Raw genomic sequence first — 22,722 nt, forward strand, 5'->3', positions numbered from 1 at the left:
TTGATTAATTATAAATTAATTTTATAATTAATTTTAGGCGAAATGTTTAGTACAAGTTCACTTTACGTTATGATGATGTCTTAGAAAATTCTTCCGGTTTATATAGGAAGTATATGGTGAATCCCGTTTTCCTAAATGTTTCCATTATACGTTATCAGTTTTTATTAGTAGATTTTATTTCAAAGTATTTGTTTGGGAAGTATTTAAAAGATGCAAAGTATTTCACATAAGTTATTCCCCTTGCAGAATTTTAGATGACTAATTTGTAATTGTAATCAGTTCAAATTTTAATGAGGAAAAGGTCATGTAGTAGTATATCGGTTTGTGTTTGAAAGGTCATTGCATTTGTTGATATCGATAATGTTTATTATATATATATATATATATATATATACTAGCTGACCCGGCAAACGTGATTTTCCCATAAAAAATATTTCTAGTTTAAAATGTTTAGTATGAAAATAACTAACTGGCAAACGTGGTCTATATGCAAGATACCAGTAACACATACAATTAGTTCTTGGTCAATACTAATAGTTTTTGCAAGAGCCCACCTAATCTGAAACTGATTATATTTATATTGAATTAGCACATTTCAAGTTTCAAGCTTATTTTTCCGCGCTTTTCTATTAAATTATTCATTTTTTAATTGCGAAGCGAAATCCGATAATTTATTTTTAAATAATATAATTTTATTTGGCTAGCTCAGCGAATTGACCGAGATTGAATAAAAAGAGAGTGGAAAATTTTACAACTTTGCCATAGATTTGTATGGTACCTATAGTTTCATATCAAAAACTGTTTTATCTTCAGATTTTAATATTCAATCTCTATATTTTTTGGCGAAAATTGCTCTTTATGCAAACCATTTATCAACTTTGCACAAAAAGAAATTGACTCCAAACTTTAAAAAAAGTATTAGGATTGGACAACCCTTAATAAAAATAAATCGTTTTTTAAAATATGATTTAAGGTCGTTCTTTCATTTCAAAAATCTGAACTAAAATTATATCAAAAATATTCAACGACTGAACGCGAGATAAAAATTATTGAACTGCTAGAAATGGCTATAAAAAGTAGGAATTGGTGATACAAAAAAGTAATAATCTTAGGTCTTAGGAATGTAGTTTTTAATGCCGCATTATAAAAAAATAAAAATGAAGAAAAATCGTTCTCGAACAAAAATATTAAGGGTAAATAACTCTTAAATCACTGAGGGGCACGAAAAATATTTACTGATTCTCAGGCCTACTAAATACGCATATAAATTTTGTTAGGAATCGGTAAAGCCGTTTCGGAGGAGTACAGGAACGAACTTTGTGACACGAGAATTTTATATACAAGATATATACTGATGCCTTTGATAAATTACTGAACCAAAAATTACTAGTCATGTGATAATCTACATAATGTTAATAATTATTATATTTTTTGCATTTTATTCTATTCATGGTTTTGATTTTTTTGTGTTTTTTAACTTCCCGTAAGGTAAGTTATTGTAATCGTCCAAAAATCAAAAATGCAAATTTTTGCATTTCTCGACGTTTTGAAGGTTTCTGAACAGTTTACTGGCATACCTCAGAAAACTAATGGATGTGTGTGTGTGTGTTTTGTATGTCCGCATTTTTTCGTCCACGTTTTCGGGCGCACGGATCAATCGATTTGAATGATTCAAAAAACATTCGATCCCTATTAATAGGGAGATGTGCTGATTAGTTTTTGGCAAAGGCAAGTGCAGCCGTTACGGAGATATGGAGCAAAGAGTGCAGAAAATAGAAATCGAGTTTTTGAGAGAACGGATCATCCGATATTATGATTCAAAAAACTTTGTGCTTGTTTCAACAAAAATAATTGCTTTTGGAAAAGAAAATTTGTATTAATTTTTTGGATTAATAATTCAAAAAATGAGGCTAAGCACAGTCTGAGCGCCACTCTGGTACAAATGTTTACCCAAGTGCGTTTAGACTGTTTATGCACTAGAGCACTTTTCCAATTTTGTGAAAACTATTGAAAAATGTGAAAATGCCGCCAAGCTAAGCACAGTATAAGTGAAAATGTCGCACATAATTATTTGCAAATGCTAGACTGTGACTATACGGGAGCACTTTTTCAATTTTGTGCAAATTAGGCAACTATTTTTTTTTTGAAATTGAATTTGAAATGAAATGACGATTGTTAACGAATGTTCAGGAGATAAATTGATTTATGATTTATGATTTACATTTGATTTGCTCAGATATAACAAGATAGCAAAAAGTAATGAAAGTTACAGTATTTGTAATAATATATTTGAAAACGTTTAAATTTTTTTGAATATTTCATTACGGTACGGGAAGTTCCAGCAAAAGGCAATATGCCATGCGCCCCACTAGTATTCTTAAATATTCCGGCTATTTTGCACAAATCTTTTTGATTTACTTTGAAGATGGATCAAAAACCATATTCGGAACGTTTGCAAATCTATAAAAGTCATTATACTTTACTAAAAATTTATTGTTATAATTTATTATTATATTATATGATTATTTTATTTAAGAATGGATTTTTCAACTAAAACTTCAGAAATTAGATTGAAAAAATTGAGAAACAAAACTTCACTTAACGAATAGTTTTTTAAATTGACACTAATTATAAGTGATTTTTTTTCTTAATTTTCGCTACATTTTAGAAATTTTATTTATTGTTCAGAATGTAACAAATTTATATACCCATACACACACATATACACACATACACACACACATATATATATATGTGAATATATACTGAATTTCATTAACAATATAAAATCTTTTCCCCAGGTTACCACCGCCAAATATTCAACTAAAAGAAGTGGCTCCTAGTATCGACGATCACATTGAGGCCGATTCATCTTTACACAACGGAAGAGTGCGTTCTTTCGCCCACGAACGAGGAAATTGGGCCACATTTGTTTATATACAATGTAATAATAAATATAAATTATAAATAACAAATATATATATATATATATCTATATATATATATATATATATATATATATATTAATTTATTGATTTATTATTATTTTTTTAGATGAAGACGATGGCCTGGTAGAGATGATGTGCAGCGACTTGAAGAAAATCTTTCCTAAACTGATGAACGTCGACGATTACCATATCAGTGTAACAAAGACATTTGTATTGAGACATCATTTGATCGAACCCTTCGTGAAGACTGTTAAAGATAATATAAAGTCGATAGAAAAGTAAGAATAACTAGTGGTGTATGGCATGGTGCCTTAAGGCAAATTGCAGGAACTTCCCGTACCGTAACGAAATGTTCGAGGAATTTTAAACGTTCTCAAATATATTACTACAAATACTGTAACTTTCATTATTTTTGCTATCTTTTGTTATATCTGAGCAAATCAAATGTAAATCATAAATCAATCAATTTATCTCCAACAATCGTCATTTCAATTCGAATTCAATTTCAAAAAAAAAATAGTTGCCCAAAATTGCACAAAATTGAAAAAGTGCTCCCGTATAGTCACAGTCTAAACGCATTTGCAAATAATTCTGTGCAACATTTTCACTTATACTGTGCTTAGCTTGGCGGCATTTTCACGTTTTTCAATAGTTTTCTCACAAAATTGCTAAAGCGTTCCAGCACATAAACAGTCTGAACGCACTTTGGTAAACATTTGTACCAGAGTGGCGCTTAGACTGTGCTTAGCCTGGGTCATTTTTTTAATAATAAAAAGAAACTCTACTGACAAGAAAATTGACATTTTTTAATACAAAAAGGAACTCTACTGACGAGCAAATTCTAACATTTTTAGGGAAAAGGGAACTCTACTGACGAGCAAAATCTGATATTTTCAAAAAAAAAAAAAAGAAACTACTGATGAGCAAATTGACATTTTCAGGAAAAAAATTCTACTGACAAGAAAATAAGAAAAAGAAACTATCCTGACGAGCATATTTAAATATTTCAAAATACTTTTTTCAAACAAACAGAACTCTACTGACAAGCAAATTTTAACATCTTTTCCGAAAAAAAAATACTAATAACATTCTGACATGTTTAGAACAAGAAAAGAAACTCTACTTACGAGTATAATCATATATTAGAAAAAAGAACTCAACTGACAGACAAAGTCTAACAATTTAAAAAAAGGACTCTACGGACGAGCAGATTTGGATTTTTTTTTAAATATAAATAGATTTACTGACATAAGAAAAAAGGAACTCTACAAACGAGCAAATTTTGACTTTTTTTTAAATATAAATAACTCTACTGACGAGCAAATTATGTTTTTAGGAAAAAGAAACTCTACTGACGAGCAAATTCTTATATAATATTTTTAGATAAAAAGAAATCTGATGAGAAATTTGAACTTTTTTGCAAAAAAAACTCTACTGACGGGTAAATAATTCTGTGCGATATTTTCACTTGTACTGTGCTCAGCTTGGCGGCATTTTCACATTTTTCAATAGTTTTCACAAAATTGGTGAAAAGTGCTGCAGTACATAAACAGTCTAAACGTACTTGGGTAAACATTTGTACCAGAGTGGCGCTTAGACTGTGCTTAGCCTGGGTGATATTTTGAATTTTTAATCCGAAATTACAAAATTTTTTTATGGAAAATTAAAATAGACGGCTGGACCTGCCTTGCTGCCAAATACTGAAGATATTAATAAAAAACTAAAAATGTGCACGTTAAAAAGTGAAGATATAATTTATTTTTTTATAAAAAACTGCCATTTTTTGCACATTTAGCTCTGTATCTTCCAAATGGCGGGACTTGCCTTTGCCAAAAACTAATCACCTCTTTCCCCAATCATTACAAATTGAATGTTTTTTAGATCATTTAAATATGATGCTCCGTTATCTCAAAAACTCGATTTGTATTTTCTGCACTCTTTGCTCCGTATCTCCGAAACGGCTTGGCCTACCTTTGCCATAAACTAATCAGCACATCTCCCTATCAATAGGGATCGAATGTTTTTTGAATCATTCAAATCGGTTGATCCGTGCGCCCAAAAACGTGGACGAAAAAATGCGGACATACAAAACACACACACACACACATATACACATTCACATCCATTTTTTCTGAGGTATGTCAGCAAAATGTTTTTCCCAAATCAATTCTTGTCATTAATTATCAAACTCGAAATTATTGACCAAATCGTGTTTGCCACATCACTCCACTTTTTTCAATCTGCAACTTTATTGAAGAACGCCGTTTTACTGTGATAATTCAAAATATTTAAAATTTCTAATATATAAAAAAATGATTGGAGAAAAACATCTCAAAACAAACTCGAAATTCTTGACCGACTTGTGTTACCACACCACTCGCCCCTTTTTAATCGCGATTTTTTTTAATTAAGTTTTACTATAACATTTTAAAATATTTATTTAAATTTCTAATACAGAAAAAATTGACAAAAGCACCTCGCAGCCAACATGAAATTCGTTGCCAACTCGTGTTGCCACATCACTCCCCTTTTTTCAAATCTGCAAATCTTTATTCAAGAACTTTTACTTCAGTACAAATAGTTTATAAAAATGTTAATGACTCAAAAATAATTTGACAAAAACATCTCAAAGCCAACTTAAAGTTCAGGCTAACTCGTGTCGCCACATCACTCCCCCTATTTAATCTACAACTTTATTGACACACACCCACACACACACATCCATTTAGTTTCTGAGGTATGCCCTTTAAAATGTTCAGAAACCTTCAAAACGTCGAGAAATGCAAAAATTTTCATTTTCGATTTTCGGCCCATTACTACGAGAAGTTAAAAATTAAAATTGGTTCAGTCGTTCTTAAGAAAACCAAGTCAAAGTGTCAATTTTTGTCTTTTATTTCAATTTTGGTCTCAAACGATACAGAACGTCTTGGACCCTTAGGACATACACTGTGCATGTTTTAACCAGGTGTTGGAAAAATTCATACTACATGCGTTTAGGCAAAATAATGCCACTCATACCTAGTTTACTATAGTAAACTATTTATGAACATATCAATTGTATTTTTTTCAGATTTGATATAACTTTTGGTGACTTACAAATTTACACAAACGAAGACAAAACCAGGACATTTGTCGGCTTGAAAGTCTCTTCGGGTGTTAAAGATTTGTTGAGGGTTGTCGAAGAGATGGACAAAAGTTTGGAGGATTATAAACTACCTGTATACTACGAGGTAATATATATATATATATATATATATATATAAATATATGTATATTAGAGTGATCCATAATATGGACATTGTCAAATTTTCCAAATTAATGAATAGGAATGTATGTGGATTTTTTCTAATTTCAATATATAAATGTATATATCGATGTATACACGTGTATAACTATAGGAATGTTTGTGGATTTCGTCTAAATTCAATATATAAATGTATATATCGATTTATACACGTGTATAACTATAGGAATGTTTGTGGATTTTGTCTAAATTAAATATATAAATGTATATATCGATTTATATACGTGTATAACTATAGGAATGTTTGTGGATTTTGTCTAAATTCAATATATAAATGTATATATCGCTTAATACACGTGTATAACTATAGGAATGTTTGTGGATTTTGTCTCAATTCAATATATAAATGTATATATCGATTTATACACGTGTATAACTATAGGAATGTTTGTGGATTTTGTCTAAATTAAATATATAAATGTATATATCGATTTATATACGTGTATAACTATAGGAATGTTTGTGGATTTGTGTCTAAATTCAATATATAAATGTATATATCGATTAATACACGTGTATAACTATAGGAATGTTTGTGGATTTTGTCTAAATTCAATATATAAATGTATATATCGATTTATACACGTGTATAACTATAGGAATGTTTGTGGATTTTGTCTAAATTAAATATATAAATGTATATATCGATTTATACACGTGTATAACTATAGGAATGTTTGTGGATTTTGTCTAAATTAAATATATAAATGTATATATCGATTTATACGTGTATAACTATAGGAATGTTTGTGGATTTTGTCTAAATTAAATATATAATGTATATATCGATTTATACACGTGTATAACTATAGGAATGTTTGTGGATTTTGTCTAAATTCAATATATAAATGTATATATCGATTTATACACGTGTATAACTATAGGAATGTTTGTGGATTTTGTCTAAATTCAATATATAAATGTATATATCGCTTAATACACGTGTATAACTATAGGAATGTTTGTGGATTTTGTCTAAATTCAATATATAAATGTATATATCGATTTATACACGTGTATAACTATAGGAATGTTTGTGGATTTTGTCTAAATTCAATATATAAATGTATATATCGATTTATACACGTGTATAACTATAGGAATGTTTGTGGATTTTGTCTAAATTAAATATATAAATGTATATATCGATTTATACACGTGTATAACTATAGGAATGTTTGTGGATTTTGTCTAAATTCAATATATAAATGTATATATCGATTATACACGTGTATAACTATAGGAATGTTTGTGGATTTTGTCTAAATTCAATATATAAATGTATATATCGATTTATACACGTGTATAACTATAGGAATGTTTGTGGATTTTGTCTAAATTAATATATAAATGTATATATCGATTTATACACGTGTATAACTATAGGAATGTTTGTGGATTTTGTCTAAATTAAATATATAAATGTATATATCGATTTATACACGTGTATAACTATAGGAATGTTTGTGGATTTTGTCTAAATTCAATATATAAATGTATATATCGATTTATACACGTGTATAACTATAGAAATGTTTGTGGATTTTGTCTAAATTCAATATAAAAATATGTATATCGATTTATACACGTGTATAACTATAGGAATGTTTGTGGATTTTGTCTAAATTCAATATATAAATGTATATATCGATTTATACACGTGTATAACTATAGGAATGTTTGTGGATTTTGTCTAAATTAAATATATAAATGTATATATCGATTTATACACGTGTATAACTATAGGAATGTTTGTGGATTTTGTCTAAATTCAATATATAAATGTATATATCGATTTATACACGTTTATAACTATAGGAATGTTTGTGGATTTTGTCTCAATTCAATATATAAATGTATATATCGATTTATACACGTGTATAACTATAGGAATGTTTGTGGATTTTGTCTAAATTCAATATATAAATGTATATATCGATTTATACACGTGTATAACTATAGGAATGTTTGTGGATTTTGTCTAAATTAAATATATAAATGTATATATCGATTTATACACGTGTATAACTATAGGAATGTTTGTGGATTTTGTCTAAATTCAATATATAAATGTATATATCGCTTAATACACGTGTATAACTATAGGAATGTTTGTGGATTTTGTCTCAATTCAATATATAAATGTATATATCGATTTATACACGTGTATAACTATAGGAATGTTTGTGGATTTTGTCTAAATTAAATATATAAATGTATATATCGATTTATATACGTGTATAACTATAGGAATGTTTGTGGATTTTGTCTAAATTAAATATATAAATGTATATATCGATTTATACACGTGTATAACTATAGGAATGTTTGTGGATTTTGTCTAAATTCAATATATAAATGTATATATCGATTTATACACGTGTATAACTATAGAAATGTTTGTGGATTTTGTCTAAATTCAATATAAAAATATGTATATCGATTTATACACGTGTATAACTATAGGAATGTTTGTGGATTTTGTCTAAATTCAATATATAAATGTATATATCGCTTAATACACGTGTATAACTATAGGAATGTTTGTGGATTTTGTCTCAATTCAATATATAAATGTATATATCGATTTATACACGTGTATAACTATAGGAATGTTTGTGGATTTTGTCTAAATTTAATATATAAATGTATATATCGATTTATACACGTGTATAACTATAGGAATGTTTGTGGATTTTGTCTAAATTCAATATATAAATGTATATATCGATTTATACACGTGTATAACTATAGGAATGTTTGTGGATTTTGTCTAAATTAATATATAAATGTATATATCGATTTATACACGTGTATAACTATAGGAATGTTTGTGGATTTTGTCTAAATTAAATATATAAATGTATATATCGATTTATACACGTGTATAACTATAGGAATGTTTGTGGATTTTGTCTAAATTCAATATATAAATGTATATATCGATTTATACACGTGTATAACTATAGGAATGTTTGTGGATTTTGTCTAAATTCAATATATAAATGTATATATCGATTTATACACGTGTATAACTATAGGAATGTTTGTGGATTTTGTCTAAATTTAATATATAAATGTATATATCGATTTATACACGTGTATAACTATAGGAATGTTTGTGGATTTTGTCTAAATTAAATATATAAATGTATATATCGATTTATACACGTGTATGACTATAGGAATGTTTGTGGATTTTGTCTAAATTCAATATATAAATATGTATATCGATTTATACACGTGTATAACTATAGGAATGTTTGTGGATTTTGTCTAAATTCAATATATAAATGTATATATCGATTTATACACGTGTATAACTATAGGAACGTTTGTGGATTTTGTCTAAATTTAATATATAAATGTATATATCGATTTATACACGTGTATAACTATAGGAATGTTTGTGGATTTTGTCTAAATTCAATATATAAATGTATATATCGATTTAAACACGTGTATAACTATAGGAATGTTTGTGGATTTTGTCTAAATTCAATATATAAATGTATATATCGATTTATACACGTGTATATTTATAAGAATGTTTGTGGATTTTGTATAAATTCAATATATAAATGTATATGTCGATTTATTCACGTGTATAACTATAGGAATGTTTGTGGATTTTGTCTTAATTTAATATATATAATTTATTTTCTGTTCAGGATCCATCCTTTCACATGAGTATATTATGGTGTACGGGTGATCACAAAGAAGAGCTTTTGGAATTGTTAGAAAAATTGAACGAGACTTTTTATAAAATTATTGAATCCAGTGCTGATAATTTTAATGCTTTAGAATTATCAGTCGATAGGCTAATTTGTAAAACAGGGAATCAGTTGTATCATTTACCTTTTTAATAGACTGATGTTTAGTTCAATTTTAATTATAATAAATAATTTATTATATATATATATATGTATATATATATATATATATATATATATATATATTGGGTAGTAGCAGGTTTACTTATAATGGTTTTTTGAGGTTAAATTTCATGACACGAATATTTTTTTTAAATTAAATTATAGTGGGAACTTGGGTTGTTTTAGATGGTGAATATTAAATGTACGTTTTTCAATAAGATTTATTTAAATAATATTTTCCAAATAGTTATCCTGTGATTAGTAACTCGAATATTAATATATATGATTAATGTTAATTGTGGTGACAAACAATATATTTTTAATTGTATAAACAAAAATTGTACAAAATTGTGTAATACGAGTCAAAGTGTTCTTATCATGTTATGTAGACTTAAATAAATGTATTTATTTTCAAAAGAAATCTGATTTATTTTATTAATAAATTACATTTTATTTATACATTTTATTTTAATAATTCAGGGTAATAAAAAACGAATTTAAATACATTAATATTTTTCAGTAATTAATAAAATAATTAAATTTTGTTAATACGTTTTCCAACAAACCACAAATCGTAATTAAAACGTTGAACGTAATCCATTGGACGTAAACTTTTACGTAACGTAGAAGGCACGCAAATGTTTGTAACTTCGCCTCAAGAACGTAAAGGGCTGTTACGTTATGGTTTCGTTTTTGTTACGTTTTCAAAATACAAACTAAATTTATTTTATTAATTTGAAGAATATTTAAATACATTTAATTTAGAGTATTTAATAAAATATTTAAATACATATTATTAATAAGTTTTCTTTTATTAATTTACAATAATTGAAAAATATATAAATACACTTTATTAATATATTTTATTTTATTAATTTAGAGAAAGTAATAAAATACTTAAAAATATTAACAATACATTTTATATTATTGATTTAAATTAATTAAAAAATATTTAATATTTAAAACATGTAAAATAATTTATTTTATCAATTTAAAGTAATTAAATAATTTTTATTAAATAAAGTATTTAAAATAATATTTTTAATAATTTATAATACTATATATTTTTTAAATTTAGAGTTATTTCAAAAATATTTAAATTGGTTTAATTATTACAGTACATGAATTTATTTTATTTCATTAAGTTACAGTAATTAGAAATATTTAGTAATAAATTTATAATTTTATTTAATTATATTACAGCAAATAAAATTTATATTTAAATAAATTTTACTACATTAAGGCAAAATGCTGCTTACATCTAGATACTATTTTTTTAAATAAAATCAATAAAAATTATATTAATTTTTGTAAAAAGCGTTAAATGATTTTTTTATATTATGAAAACACTTTTTAATATATAAATTATCATTTTTTTTATAAATAATTATAATAATTAATGTAACACATTATGATTTTTAAAAATCACGTAGTTAGTAGGTAGTATTAATATAAATTGAATTTCAATTTTGTAATATATGATAAATAATAATTTAAGACCATTTTGTAAATCTATAAAAATTTACAAATATTTTTATCTGTATGACAAACATTAAATATACTTTTTTCATTAAATATATTGGTAAAATCATTCATTACTAATATCATTTGTAGTAATAAACCAAATATTCAAATTTTGTACTCATTTCCTGAATTATAATAATCGAAAACTTTCTTTTTACAAATCGGAAATTCCCAGTTTTTTTTTAAATCGTCATGGACAAGTCATCAATTTCTGCTCTAATTTAGTATAATATATATATATATATATATATATATATATATATATATTAGTGATAAAAGTAAGTATTTAAAGTTTTTGCAACATTTGATAAAATTTAGATAAAATGGTTAAATTTAGTAATAAGATAATAAATTGTCAAATTCAAAAAAGTCTAGTATAAAATTTATAAGCATATTAATCTGTGAATTTGATGAAGTATAACAGTAAATTACCACACAAATTATGTATTCAATTCCATAATTGCAACAAAATGAAAACTTTCACTTTTGAATTCAAAATTCCCGGTTTTTATAAAACATCACCAACTTCAGTCTAATGGTTTAATTTAGCTCATTGTATTATAAAACACATGTCTAAGTAATAATTAATAAATGTGTCTAATATACACATAGATATATATATATATATATATATATAAATATTTATATATATATATATATATATAAATATTTATATATATAAATATATGTATATATATATATATATATATATTGATATATAAATCTATAAATTAGTACTTTAATAATAAATGAATATTTTAATTATGTATTCATGCTTAATTTCAACAAAATAAAAACTTTCACTTTTGAAATTTGAAATTCCCAGTTTTTCCGAAACGTCACCAACTTCAGCTTAGTTTGTTTGCGAACTTTATCAAATATATCAAAACGACAAATAAGCCAAAGTAATGATAAATAAAACATATTTATTTATGAATTAGTTGGATTATAATATAATATTACTATTCAAATTAAGTATTAATTCATAAATTTAACAAAATAAAAACTGTCACTTTGCAATTCAAAATTCCCGGTTTCAATCGAAACGTTATTAACTTCACTTGAATCTGTGTGCACAAGTGTCAAAATAAGAAATGTGCTAATGTAATATATACTAATATATTTTAATCTATAAATTACGTAGTCTATAATAATAAAAAAATATTTAAATTATCTATTAATGCTTAAATTTAACAAAATAAAATCTTTACATTTCAAATTCAAATTTCCCGGCGTCTTTTAATCGCCGCCAACTTCAGCCCCCTCGCGCACTTTCAACTCAAGTGTCAAAACAACAACTGTGCCAATTTATTATATATTGCATGTTAATGCGAATTTACATCATTTGTCCTTATTTCACCAGTGAATGTATATTTTCAGTTAAATCCACACCAAATTCCTTTACAAAATGATCCGTGTCGACATAAAATCGTTATTCAATAAAAGCAGGTACGTAATAAACCTAAAATTCCTTTACCTTTTACTTCGATACGTCATTTTAGGTTAGTTGCAACATTTTGACAGTTTTGGAATATTTCCAGATTTCCAAACGATCCAGTCAGTTTGTTTTGGATTATTGTCTACTGGCCTTTTGGGGTTTTGTTAGTGTTTTTAAGGTTTCATATTGTTTTGTGTATTTATATGCTTACGAATCTTTTGCCCAATACTCAAACTTTGAAACAAGTCTGCTGTCGGGGCATATGTGGAGCTCTGGGTAAGATGACACATGAATTATTAATTTGTAATTGATGTAATAATTATAAATGATTGATACTTATTTCTACTGATAGTAGGAATCATACATAAGTAGATATTTTTTTATTTATTTATTTTTTTATATATCATTTTCATATCTCAGTCAGACAGTGGGTATCTGGTATGAGAGATTATGAAACAATTTTCTTATTTTATATATACATATCATTTGTCTATTATACTACAATATAATATTTATCATAATCAAAATATCTATTCAATCTTCAATTTCCTTATAATATTTCTTTATTTTTCTTTTAAATTGGTCATCTTAATATCGTTTGGCAATTCATTATATATTTTACTAGCGCTCAATATGACATTTCCTCTCAATTTTTTTTTTCTATTGTGTTCAATGTGAAAATTGCTATGTATTTAATGTCTGTTTTTTTGAAAAAATTAAGGAAAAACAATGTTGTAACATCTTTGGGCTAAATATGTCATTTTTAGCCTATTTGTAATATTTTCCATTTGTTTACAACATTTTTGGACTATTTGCTACACTTTTAGGATAAATATGATATTTTTACTCTTGTGGACAAAAGCTAATAAACTAAAACTTTTGTAAATTGCCCTTAAATATTTATATTTGTGTGACGATAAAATTCTAGTTATGAATCTATAAACTTATCTCAGATTTTGTTTTTAATTCTTATTATTTTATTTATTATTGTTTTTATTTCTTATCTTTGCCTCAATATGTTTTGTCAATTTAACAAAATTATTTTGAAGTAAATTAGATGAAACTACAATAAACTAGTGGTGTATGGCATTGTGCCTTATGGCAAATTGCTGGAACTTACCGTACCGTAATGAAATATTCGAGGAATTTTAAATGTTTTCAAATATATTATTATAAATACTGTAACTTTCTTTATTCGTATTGTTTATATATGTCTATTTATATATATATATATATATATATATATATATATATATATATAAAAGGAGGAAGGACCTTATCTCATATTTCTAAGAAATATATAAACTGAATTTCAAAGATAAAATTATTTATTTCAAGTATATAAGTAATGTTTAGGATTCTAATATTTTTGCTTCAATATTTTTCGTCAATTTAATAAAATTATTATGAAGTATGAATTAGATGAAAAAACTAGAAACTAGTGGTGTATGGCATTGTGCCCCAAGGCAAATTGCTGGAACATCCCATACCGTAATGAAATATTAGAGGAATATTAAATGTTTTCAAATAGATTATTATAAATACTGTAACTTTAATTATTTGTATTTTATATTCAAATTACAAGAGTTTATAAATTGCCTGACGACGTTTATATATGTTTACATGAAAAATAAATAAAATTTAATGAATTTAATCAAGCGGTTATCAAGTTAGAATGATGGACCTTATCTCATATTCCCAAGAGTTATATAAACTGAATTGCAAAGTTAAATTTATTTATTTCAAGTATATAAGTGAGCTTTAGAATTTGAGCCAGAATTAAAATTATAGTCCGAATCATTTTCAATATTTGAATTTTGAAATCAATAAAAAAATGTATTTTGAATCATTCAAATCGGATGCTCCGTTCTCTCAAAATCTCGATTTCTATTTTCTGTACTCTTTGCTCCGTATCTCCGAAACGGCTGGACCTGCCTTTGACAAAAACTAATCAGCACGTCTTTCCATCAATAGGTATCGAATGTTTTTTGAATCATTCCAATCGGTTGATTCGTGCGCCCGAAATCGTCGACGAAAAATTGTATTCGCACATATAAATAAACATGACATTTCATCAGTTTCCTGCATTTTTGCTTTGTATCTCCAAAACGGCTAGACCTGCCTTTGCCAAAATCGAATCAGCACTAATCCCCATCAATAGGAATCGAATGTTTTTTGAACCATTCAAATCGGTTGATCCGTGCGCCCGAAATTTTCGACGAAAGATTGTATCCGCACATATATACAAACATGAAATTTAATCTGTTTCTGGCATTTTTGACCCGTATCTCCGAAACTTCTAAATCTTCATTTGCCAAAATGTAATCAGTACATATCCCCAACAATAGGAATAGAATGTTTTTGTATCATTCGAATCGGTTGATCCGTTCTCGCAAAACCGTCGACGGAAGATTGTATCCGCACATACATACAAACATGAAATCTCTTGCGTCTTCTGCATTTTTACCTCGTTTCTTCAAAACGGCTAAATCTGCCTTGGCCAAAAATAAATCAGCAAATCTCTCCAACAATACGAATTGAATGTTTTTTAAGCCATTCCAATCGGTTGACCCGTGCGCCCGAAATCGTCGAAGAAAGATTGTATCCACACATGAAACTTCATCAGTTTTCTTCATTTTTGCTCCGTATCTCCGAAACGGCTGGACCACAAACTAATCAGCACGTCTCCCTATCAATACGAATCGAATGGTTTTTGACTCATTCAAATTGGTTGATTCGTGCGCCCAAAATCGCCATCGAAAGATTGTATCCGCACATACATATGAACATGAAATTGTATACTTTTCCTGCATTTTGGCTTCGTATCTCCGAAACGGTTTGACCTGCCTTTGCCAAAAACTAATCAACACATCTCCCCATCAATAGGAATCGAATGTATTTTGAATCATTCAAATCGTCGACGAAAGATTGTATCCGCACATACATACAAACATAAAATTTCATCCGTTTCCTGCATTTGTGTCTCGTATCTCCGTAACGGCTGGACCTGCCTTTGCCAAAAACTAATCAGTACATCTCCCCATCAATTGGAATCGAATGTATTTTGATTCATTCAAATCGGTTGATCCGTGCTCCCGAAATCGTCAACGAAAGATTGTATACGCACATACATACAAACATGAAATTTCATCAGTTTTCTTCATTTTTTGCTTCGTATCCCCAAAACGGCTAGACTTGTCTTTGCCAAAAACTACACAAGACGTCTCACCATCAATACGAATGGAATGTTTTTTGAATCATTCAAATCGATTGAACCGTGCGCCCGAAATCGTCGACGAAAGATTGTATCCACACTTGAAATTTCATCAGTTTTCTTCATTTTTGTCTCTTATCTCCGAAACGGCTATATCTGCTTTTACTTAAAATTAATCAGCACATCTCCGTATCAATATCAATCGAATTATTCAAATCAATTGATCCGTGCGCCCGAAAACCTGGACAAAAGTTTGTATCCGCACATACGTTCAATGCGTTGAAACTTTATGCGTTTTCCGCATTTTTGCTTCGTATCTCCAAAACGACTGGACCTGCCTTAGCCAAAAACTAATCAGCACGTCTCCCCATCAATATGAATCGAATGTTTTTTGATTCATTCAAATCGGTTGATCCGTGATCCCGAAATCGTCGACGAATGTTTGTACGTACACAAACACGTTAAAAACTAAAAATTTAAATTATTAAAAAAAAGGTATGATGTTAAAAAAATTTAAATCTGTGAAATTTATGACAATTTTTAGTTTTAAAATGTAATTTTGCACAATATTTTGTAAATTTTTAAAGAAAAACAAGTTAAATCATTTTATCATTTAACTAGTGGCGTATGGCATCGTGACTTAAGGCAAATTGCTGGAACTTCCCGTATCGTAACAAAATGTTGGAGAAATTTCAAACGTTTTCAAATATATTATTACAATTATTACGATGCCATACACCACTAGTTGAAATTTGTAATGAATTGTTTATTTTTTGTAGGTATACTTATTAGGGAACACGAAAAATATAAAAGAGACAAAGCACTGAAATTATTAATAACAAATCATGTCTCGAGTTGGGATTCATTTGCAATGCATCTGGCGACAGGCAGTTCATCGGTAATATAATATTTTAAATAAACCTAACCTAAAAAAAATCTCGAACAATAACACATATATCCTTTCCCTCTTTAGCCTTGTAAATGGGATTTCCCCGAAATTCTCCTCTCCTCCATGGGATTACAAGATTACACAGCCTTCGGCAGTATAAATCAGTGTACAAAACATTTATTGAAACGAGTTCCTGCTCCTGAAATTGTACAAAGAAATAGTACACTGGAAAGTACAGGAGTAGTGGCCCTAACTCCGGAAGGAGTCCCTACTAATGGAAAGGCTCTGTTGAAATTTGCAGAGTGGCCCTTTGAATTGGGAGAGTGTGTACAACCTGCAACCATTGGTAAGAAATTATTATATATATATATATATATATATAAAAACTATCTATAAATCAAAAAATCCTAAAAAATTTCCTTAACAAACTTCAGAAAGATTTATCAAAATCCGCATAATCGTTTAGGAAAAGTATCCTTACATACATCATTACAGAAAATTTTCATTTATATATATATTTGTATATATAAATGAAAATTATATATAATATATATATGTATATATAAATGAAAATTATATATAATATATATATGTATATATAAATGAAAATTTTCTGTAATGATGTATGTAAGAATACTTTTCCTAAACGATTATTCGGATTTTGATTAATCTTTCTGAAGTTTGTTAAGAAAATTTTTTTAGGCTTTTTTGATATATATATATATATATATATATATATATGTATATATAAATGAAAATTTTCTGTAATGATGTATGTAAGGATACTTTTCCTAAACGATTATTCGGATTTTGATAAATTTTTCTGAAGTTTGTTTAGGAAATTTTTTAGGATTTTTTGATTTATAGAAATATAGTTAGATTGTAGAAATAAACGGAACAAATTACAAAAAAAAACGGTATGTAATATTATATTATGTATGTAATATTCGGATTTTGATGAATCTTTCCGAAGTTTGTTAAGGGATTTTTCTAGGATATTTTGATTTATAGAAATATAGTTAGATTGTAGAAATAATGGGAAAAAATTACAAAAAAAAAACGGTATGTAAATATACTCCTCCTGAACGATTATTCGGATTTTGATAAATCTTTCTGAAGTTTGTTAAGGGAATTTTTTAGGATTTTTTGATTCATAGAAATATGGTTAGATTGTAGAAATAAACAGAACAAATTACAAAATGTAATGATGTATAAAATGATACTCTCCCTAAACGGTTATTCGGATTTTGATAAATCTTTTTGAAGTTTGTTAAGAGATTTTTTTAGGATTTTTTGATTTATAGCAATATAGTTATTTTGTAGAAATAAACGGAACAAATTACAAAATGTAATGATGTATGAAATGATACTCCCCCTAAACGATTATTCGGATTTTGATAAATCTTTCTGAAGTTTGTTAAGGGATTTTTTCGGGATTTTTTGAATTATAGAAATATATTTAGATTGTAGAAATTAACGGACAAATTACAAAATGTAATGATGTATGAAATGATACTCTCCCTAAACGATTATTCGGATTTTGATAAATCTTTCTGAAGTTTGTTAAGGGATTTTTTTAGGATTTCTTTGATTTATAGAAATATAGTTAGATTGTAGAAATAAACGGAACAAAACACAAAAAAACGGTATGTAAATATACTCCTCCTGAACGATTATTCGGTTTTTGATAAATCTTTCTGAAGTTTAAGGGAATTTTTTAGGATTTTTTGATTTATAAAAATATAGTTAGATTGTAGAAATAAAGGTAAAAAATTACAAAAAAAAACGGTATGTACATATACTCTTCCTGAACGATTATTCGGAATTTGATAAATCTTTCTGTTTAAGGGAATTTTTTAGGATTTTTTTATTTATAGAAAAATAGAGTATATATTTATATATATACATATACATATATAATATAATATATATTTCTATTCTAGTTATCACCAGGCCAGGTATTTGCAACCTGCAAAATTCAGTGATCGGTTCCTCTAGAAACTGGGACACATTCTGGATGATGTTCAGCCCTTACACTATTTACCACATAACTTACCTAAATCCTATTAGAATACCGACTGATGCCGAATGCTCCACAACGTCTTCCACTGATCTCAACACCATTCGCACCACCAAGTTTTGTGATAATGTTTCTACTGCAATCGCTAAAGCACTAGGGTAAGGGTAATGGACAGATAATTTTTTATTTGATTGTTTTTATTTATTATTAAGGGTAATGGATATATGGATAGATAATTTTTTATTTGATTATGTTTATTTATTAGTTTGGTTTTTTAGAATTCCGAAAACAGAGTTTACATCAGCCGATGCAGCAGAGTACGAAAGAAGACGTTTGATGGAATCCAATGTTCAAAGGAGTTGGCAACAGCAAACGCATATCACTCCCGATATTCAAAGGATGGCCAACCAAGTGCGTGAGGTTATGTCCACTGTGCCGATGAATGTTATCATCAAAGATTTAGGTATGTGATGAAAAAATAATCATCTTCTATATATATAAAAATAAGTCAGGTTTTCCTTCCTGACGAAATAACTGCAGAACGCACGAACTGATTTCGAAAATTTTGCATTCTTTGGAAAGGTCTCGGCATCCGCAAGGTTTATAGCTAAGAAAATTAGTGGTGCATGGCGTCGTGCCCTAATGCAAATTGCTGGAACTTCACGCACCGTAATTAAAAACTCAACTAATGACATTAGTGAGAATTATCAGAATTATGCTTGGTTAAGTCAACGAGCAATTCTTGACGCAAAGAATAATGATGTACTTGCACTGAATTTCACCATTCAATCAAAAATTTCTGGCGATTTGGTGACATACCAATGATTCCGACTGGTCTTCCGTTTGACTTCAAACGATTGCAATTTCCAGTTCGCAATAACAAGTCGCAAGGCCAATCGCATAGTGTTTGCGGGATAAATTTCAAATAGATTATTTAGAAAATCATTGTTTTTCACATGGGCAGTTATACGTTGCCTGTTCACGAGTTGAAAAACCATCCGCTTTGTTTGTGTTAACGTCAGACCAAAAAACAAAAAATGTGGTTTACCAGAGAGCACTTCAATGAAAGGGATAATTTGCGGATTCACTTTCATTTATTTAGAGAAGTTCAACTAAAAAAACACTTCATTTTTGCAATCTAAATAAATTCATTACTGTTGTGCAATAGAATCAAATTTTTCCTATTCAAATATAAAACAAACAGAAATCTTCATCTTTCTCACGAAACCATCTGGTGGCGAAACGGAGTTCGTCGGGTTTGCTAGTATATATATATATATATATATATATATATATATATACTACTACTCACATACTTATACTTCCTTCTATCCCTAGTTGTAACAAGAAGTGTAGACTTGACCCTCAGAAACATCCTCGAAGGGCACGTCCGATACACCCCAGAACCTTCACCAACGACCAGCGGGGCACAATCCAGGTCACAGGCTTCATCGAAACCTGCCCAATCGCACAAATCAGCCATGTCCTTCGGTTCGAATGACAGATTGAGTTTCCAGCAAAGAAAACAGCAAATGATAAGCGAAGCCAGAGATAGGTATATTAAGAAACACGGTTTGTGCTGCTAGTGAAGAAGAAAAAATTTGAGGGAAGTTTTATTTATTATACATACTCGGAGGGTTTGTCATGGATTTTGTCATGTATGTATATATTGTTGATTTTAGAAAATATTGAACATGTATGAAGATGCTTAGTTTGTTTATTAAATTATATATATTATATATATATACTAGCTGACCCGACAGACGTTGTTCTGTACTCATGTCTACAATTTTTAAATTTTTTATACTAATATTTACTGCTTAGTTAAAAATAATAATTACTGTTTTTTGAATTACTATTTACACCAATATATGAGTGATGTTGAATGTAGAACTATTTCAAATAAAATGATTGTTCTCAATTCCCACAGTTAACACTTTAATTATTCATTTAACAAATATTAAAAAATGTTCAATAAAATTGTATATTAAAAATTATACAGTGCGATTTATAGAACAAATTTATTTCCAATAGCTCAATTTATTTTATTGCATTTAAGGGTTATATAGTATTTTTAGTCATACCTGTAGATGTGGATGTATAATAAATGATTTTTTGTTTATTCACGACTAAAACATCGATTTTCCAAATTTATCACAATAAAAATGATCGTCTGCCTTTGTGATTTATGTCACAGCATAAGATACACGTGTTGAAAATTGAAATCTTTTAAAAAGGACAACAAATTCAGAAAGAATTAATATATAGCATTCGCGGTAAAGGTGCAATATCACCTTTTATTTTTTACCCAAATATATGCTTCAAAAATGTTGCCTATAATTTTTATAATTTCGTACCATATTTTAACTGGCTTTTAGTAATTTTAATACCTAAATTACATTTTTTTCTCCAATAAATCAATATACATTATTGCTTAAGTTTATATTTGAAGTGAATTAATTTGTCAAATCATGTTCACATGTGCTCTATTCAACTTGCAATCAACAAAATTATTGCTCTGTGATTTTTTTTACTGTGCTCCAATTTACTTGATATTTTGGAAATAGGCTAATCTTTATCTTAATTTCAATGTTTTTAACAATTTGCACTCCGTCACCATCCACAGCATTAATTGGATTATTACTCTTTTAATTCTGATTTTATCAGAACTTGTAATACACTATTTTAAATGTGATTAAATGAGCTACAACTTTCTCTATCATTAATTTTACCGTAACTTCTCTTATTGTAAAACGGCGAAGTTTTAAAGGGCTCGAAAGACCTCTGGTTGGACAGCTCCTTAATTAATCATACATCTATCAATATTTGTGTAACGAAAAAATAATAAACAATAATAATTAGTCAGAAAAATACCTCGAATTTTCTTATATATATACTTTATACGTATTCTTTCAGAGGTATTATGATGAGAATTGGTTGTTTTTTTTTTTAAATGTTTTTTTTTAAATGTTTTTTTTTCATGAAATCATGAGTTTTTTGAGAATCATTTGTACTAAAGTTGTGGTATTTTCTAGAATCCATCAAGATCTCTTAAACAAGTTAATTCTAGATTGAATACGATTATTTTTAATTTTGGTGGATATGGCACTCAAAGTATTTGATTTAAATGAAAAAAAAAAACATTGCATGCGTCCTTTATCTGCATGATAGCTCACTCATTTTACACGCAGAAGTACTCATTTTAAAGCTTATTTTGAGCACTATAAAAACCCATTTTTATATCTAGCCTAATAATGTTCCTAAAACACTATAAAATAACGATTTATTAAGATTTTAATTGATATAATTCTGTTCATTACATGATTTTCGTTAAAATGTATATTTTTGAAGGTGTTAGCAAAAAATGATGAAAAACGCAAAAAAAAACAAATATTCAGTAGCCAGTAACTTGAAAAGTATTTCGTTTTTTGAAAAACATTATTAAATATTTTTCTCGTATAATTAGTTTTTTATCGATACCCAACGTTATTTTGAAAAAAGTAAAATTAC

The 22,722-nt window shown here is 27.5% G+C and overlaps 2 protein-coding genes across 2 annotated transcripts; both read left to right on the top strand.

Moving 5' to 3' along the window:
• Positions 1 to 2,862: 2,862 nt before the first annotated feature.
• On the top strand, positions 2,863 to 10,118 carry LOC113388468 (U6 snRNA phosphodiesterase; the record flags this gene model as incomplete). Its single annotated transcript, XM_026625843.1, is given in 4 exon segments — positions 2,863 to 2,944; positions 3,055 to 3,226; positions 6,019 to 6,178; positions 9,924 to 10,118. Coding segments are annotated over 4 exon segments (609 nt in total), but the record flags the coding sequence as incomplete, so codon positions are not given.
• Positions 10,119 to 12,968: 2,850 nt separating this feature from the next.
• Positions 12,969 to 20,912, top strand: LOC113387784 (ancient ubiquitous protein 1-like). The gene is made up of 7 exons (XM_026625160.1): positions 12,969 to 13,100; positions 13,193 to 13,365; positions 17,083 to 17,201; positions 17,277 to 17,538; positions 19,136 to 19,370; positions 19,491 to 19,675; positions 20,551 to 20,912. The coding sequence occupies exons 1-7, from the start codon at positions 13,060 to 13,062 to the stop codon at positions 20,796 to 20,798; spliced, it is 1,263 nt and encodes a 420-aa protein (XP_026480945.1). The 5' UTR covers positions 12,969 to 13,059; the 3' UTR covers positions 20,799 to 20,912.
• Positions 20,913 to 22,722: the final 1,810 nt, after the last annotated feature.

Source organism: Ctenocephalides felis, unplaced genomic scaffold (genome assembly GCF_003426905.1).
Source record: "Ctenocephalides felis isolate EL2017-DRISC unplaced genomic scaffold, ASM342690v1 CF-g0.4_SCAFFOLD_03572, whole genome shotgun sequence".
Taxonomy (NCBI): Eukaryota; Metazoa; Arthropoda; class Insecta; order Siphonaptera; family Pulicidae; genus Ctenocephalides; species Ctenocephalides felis.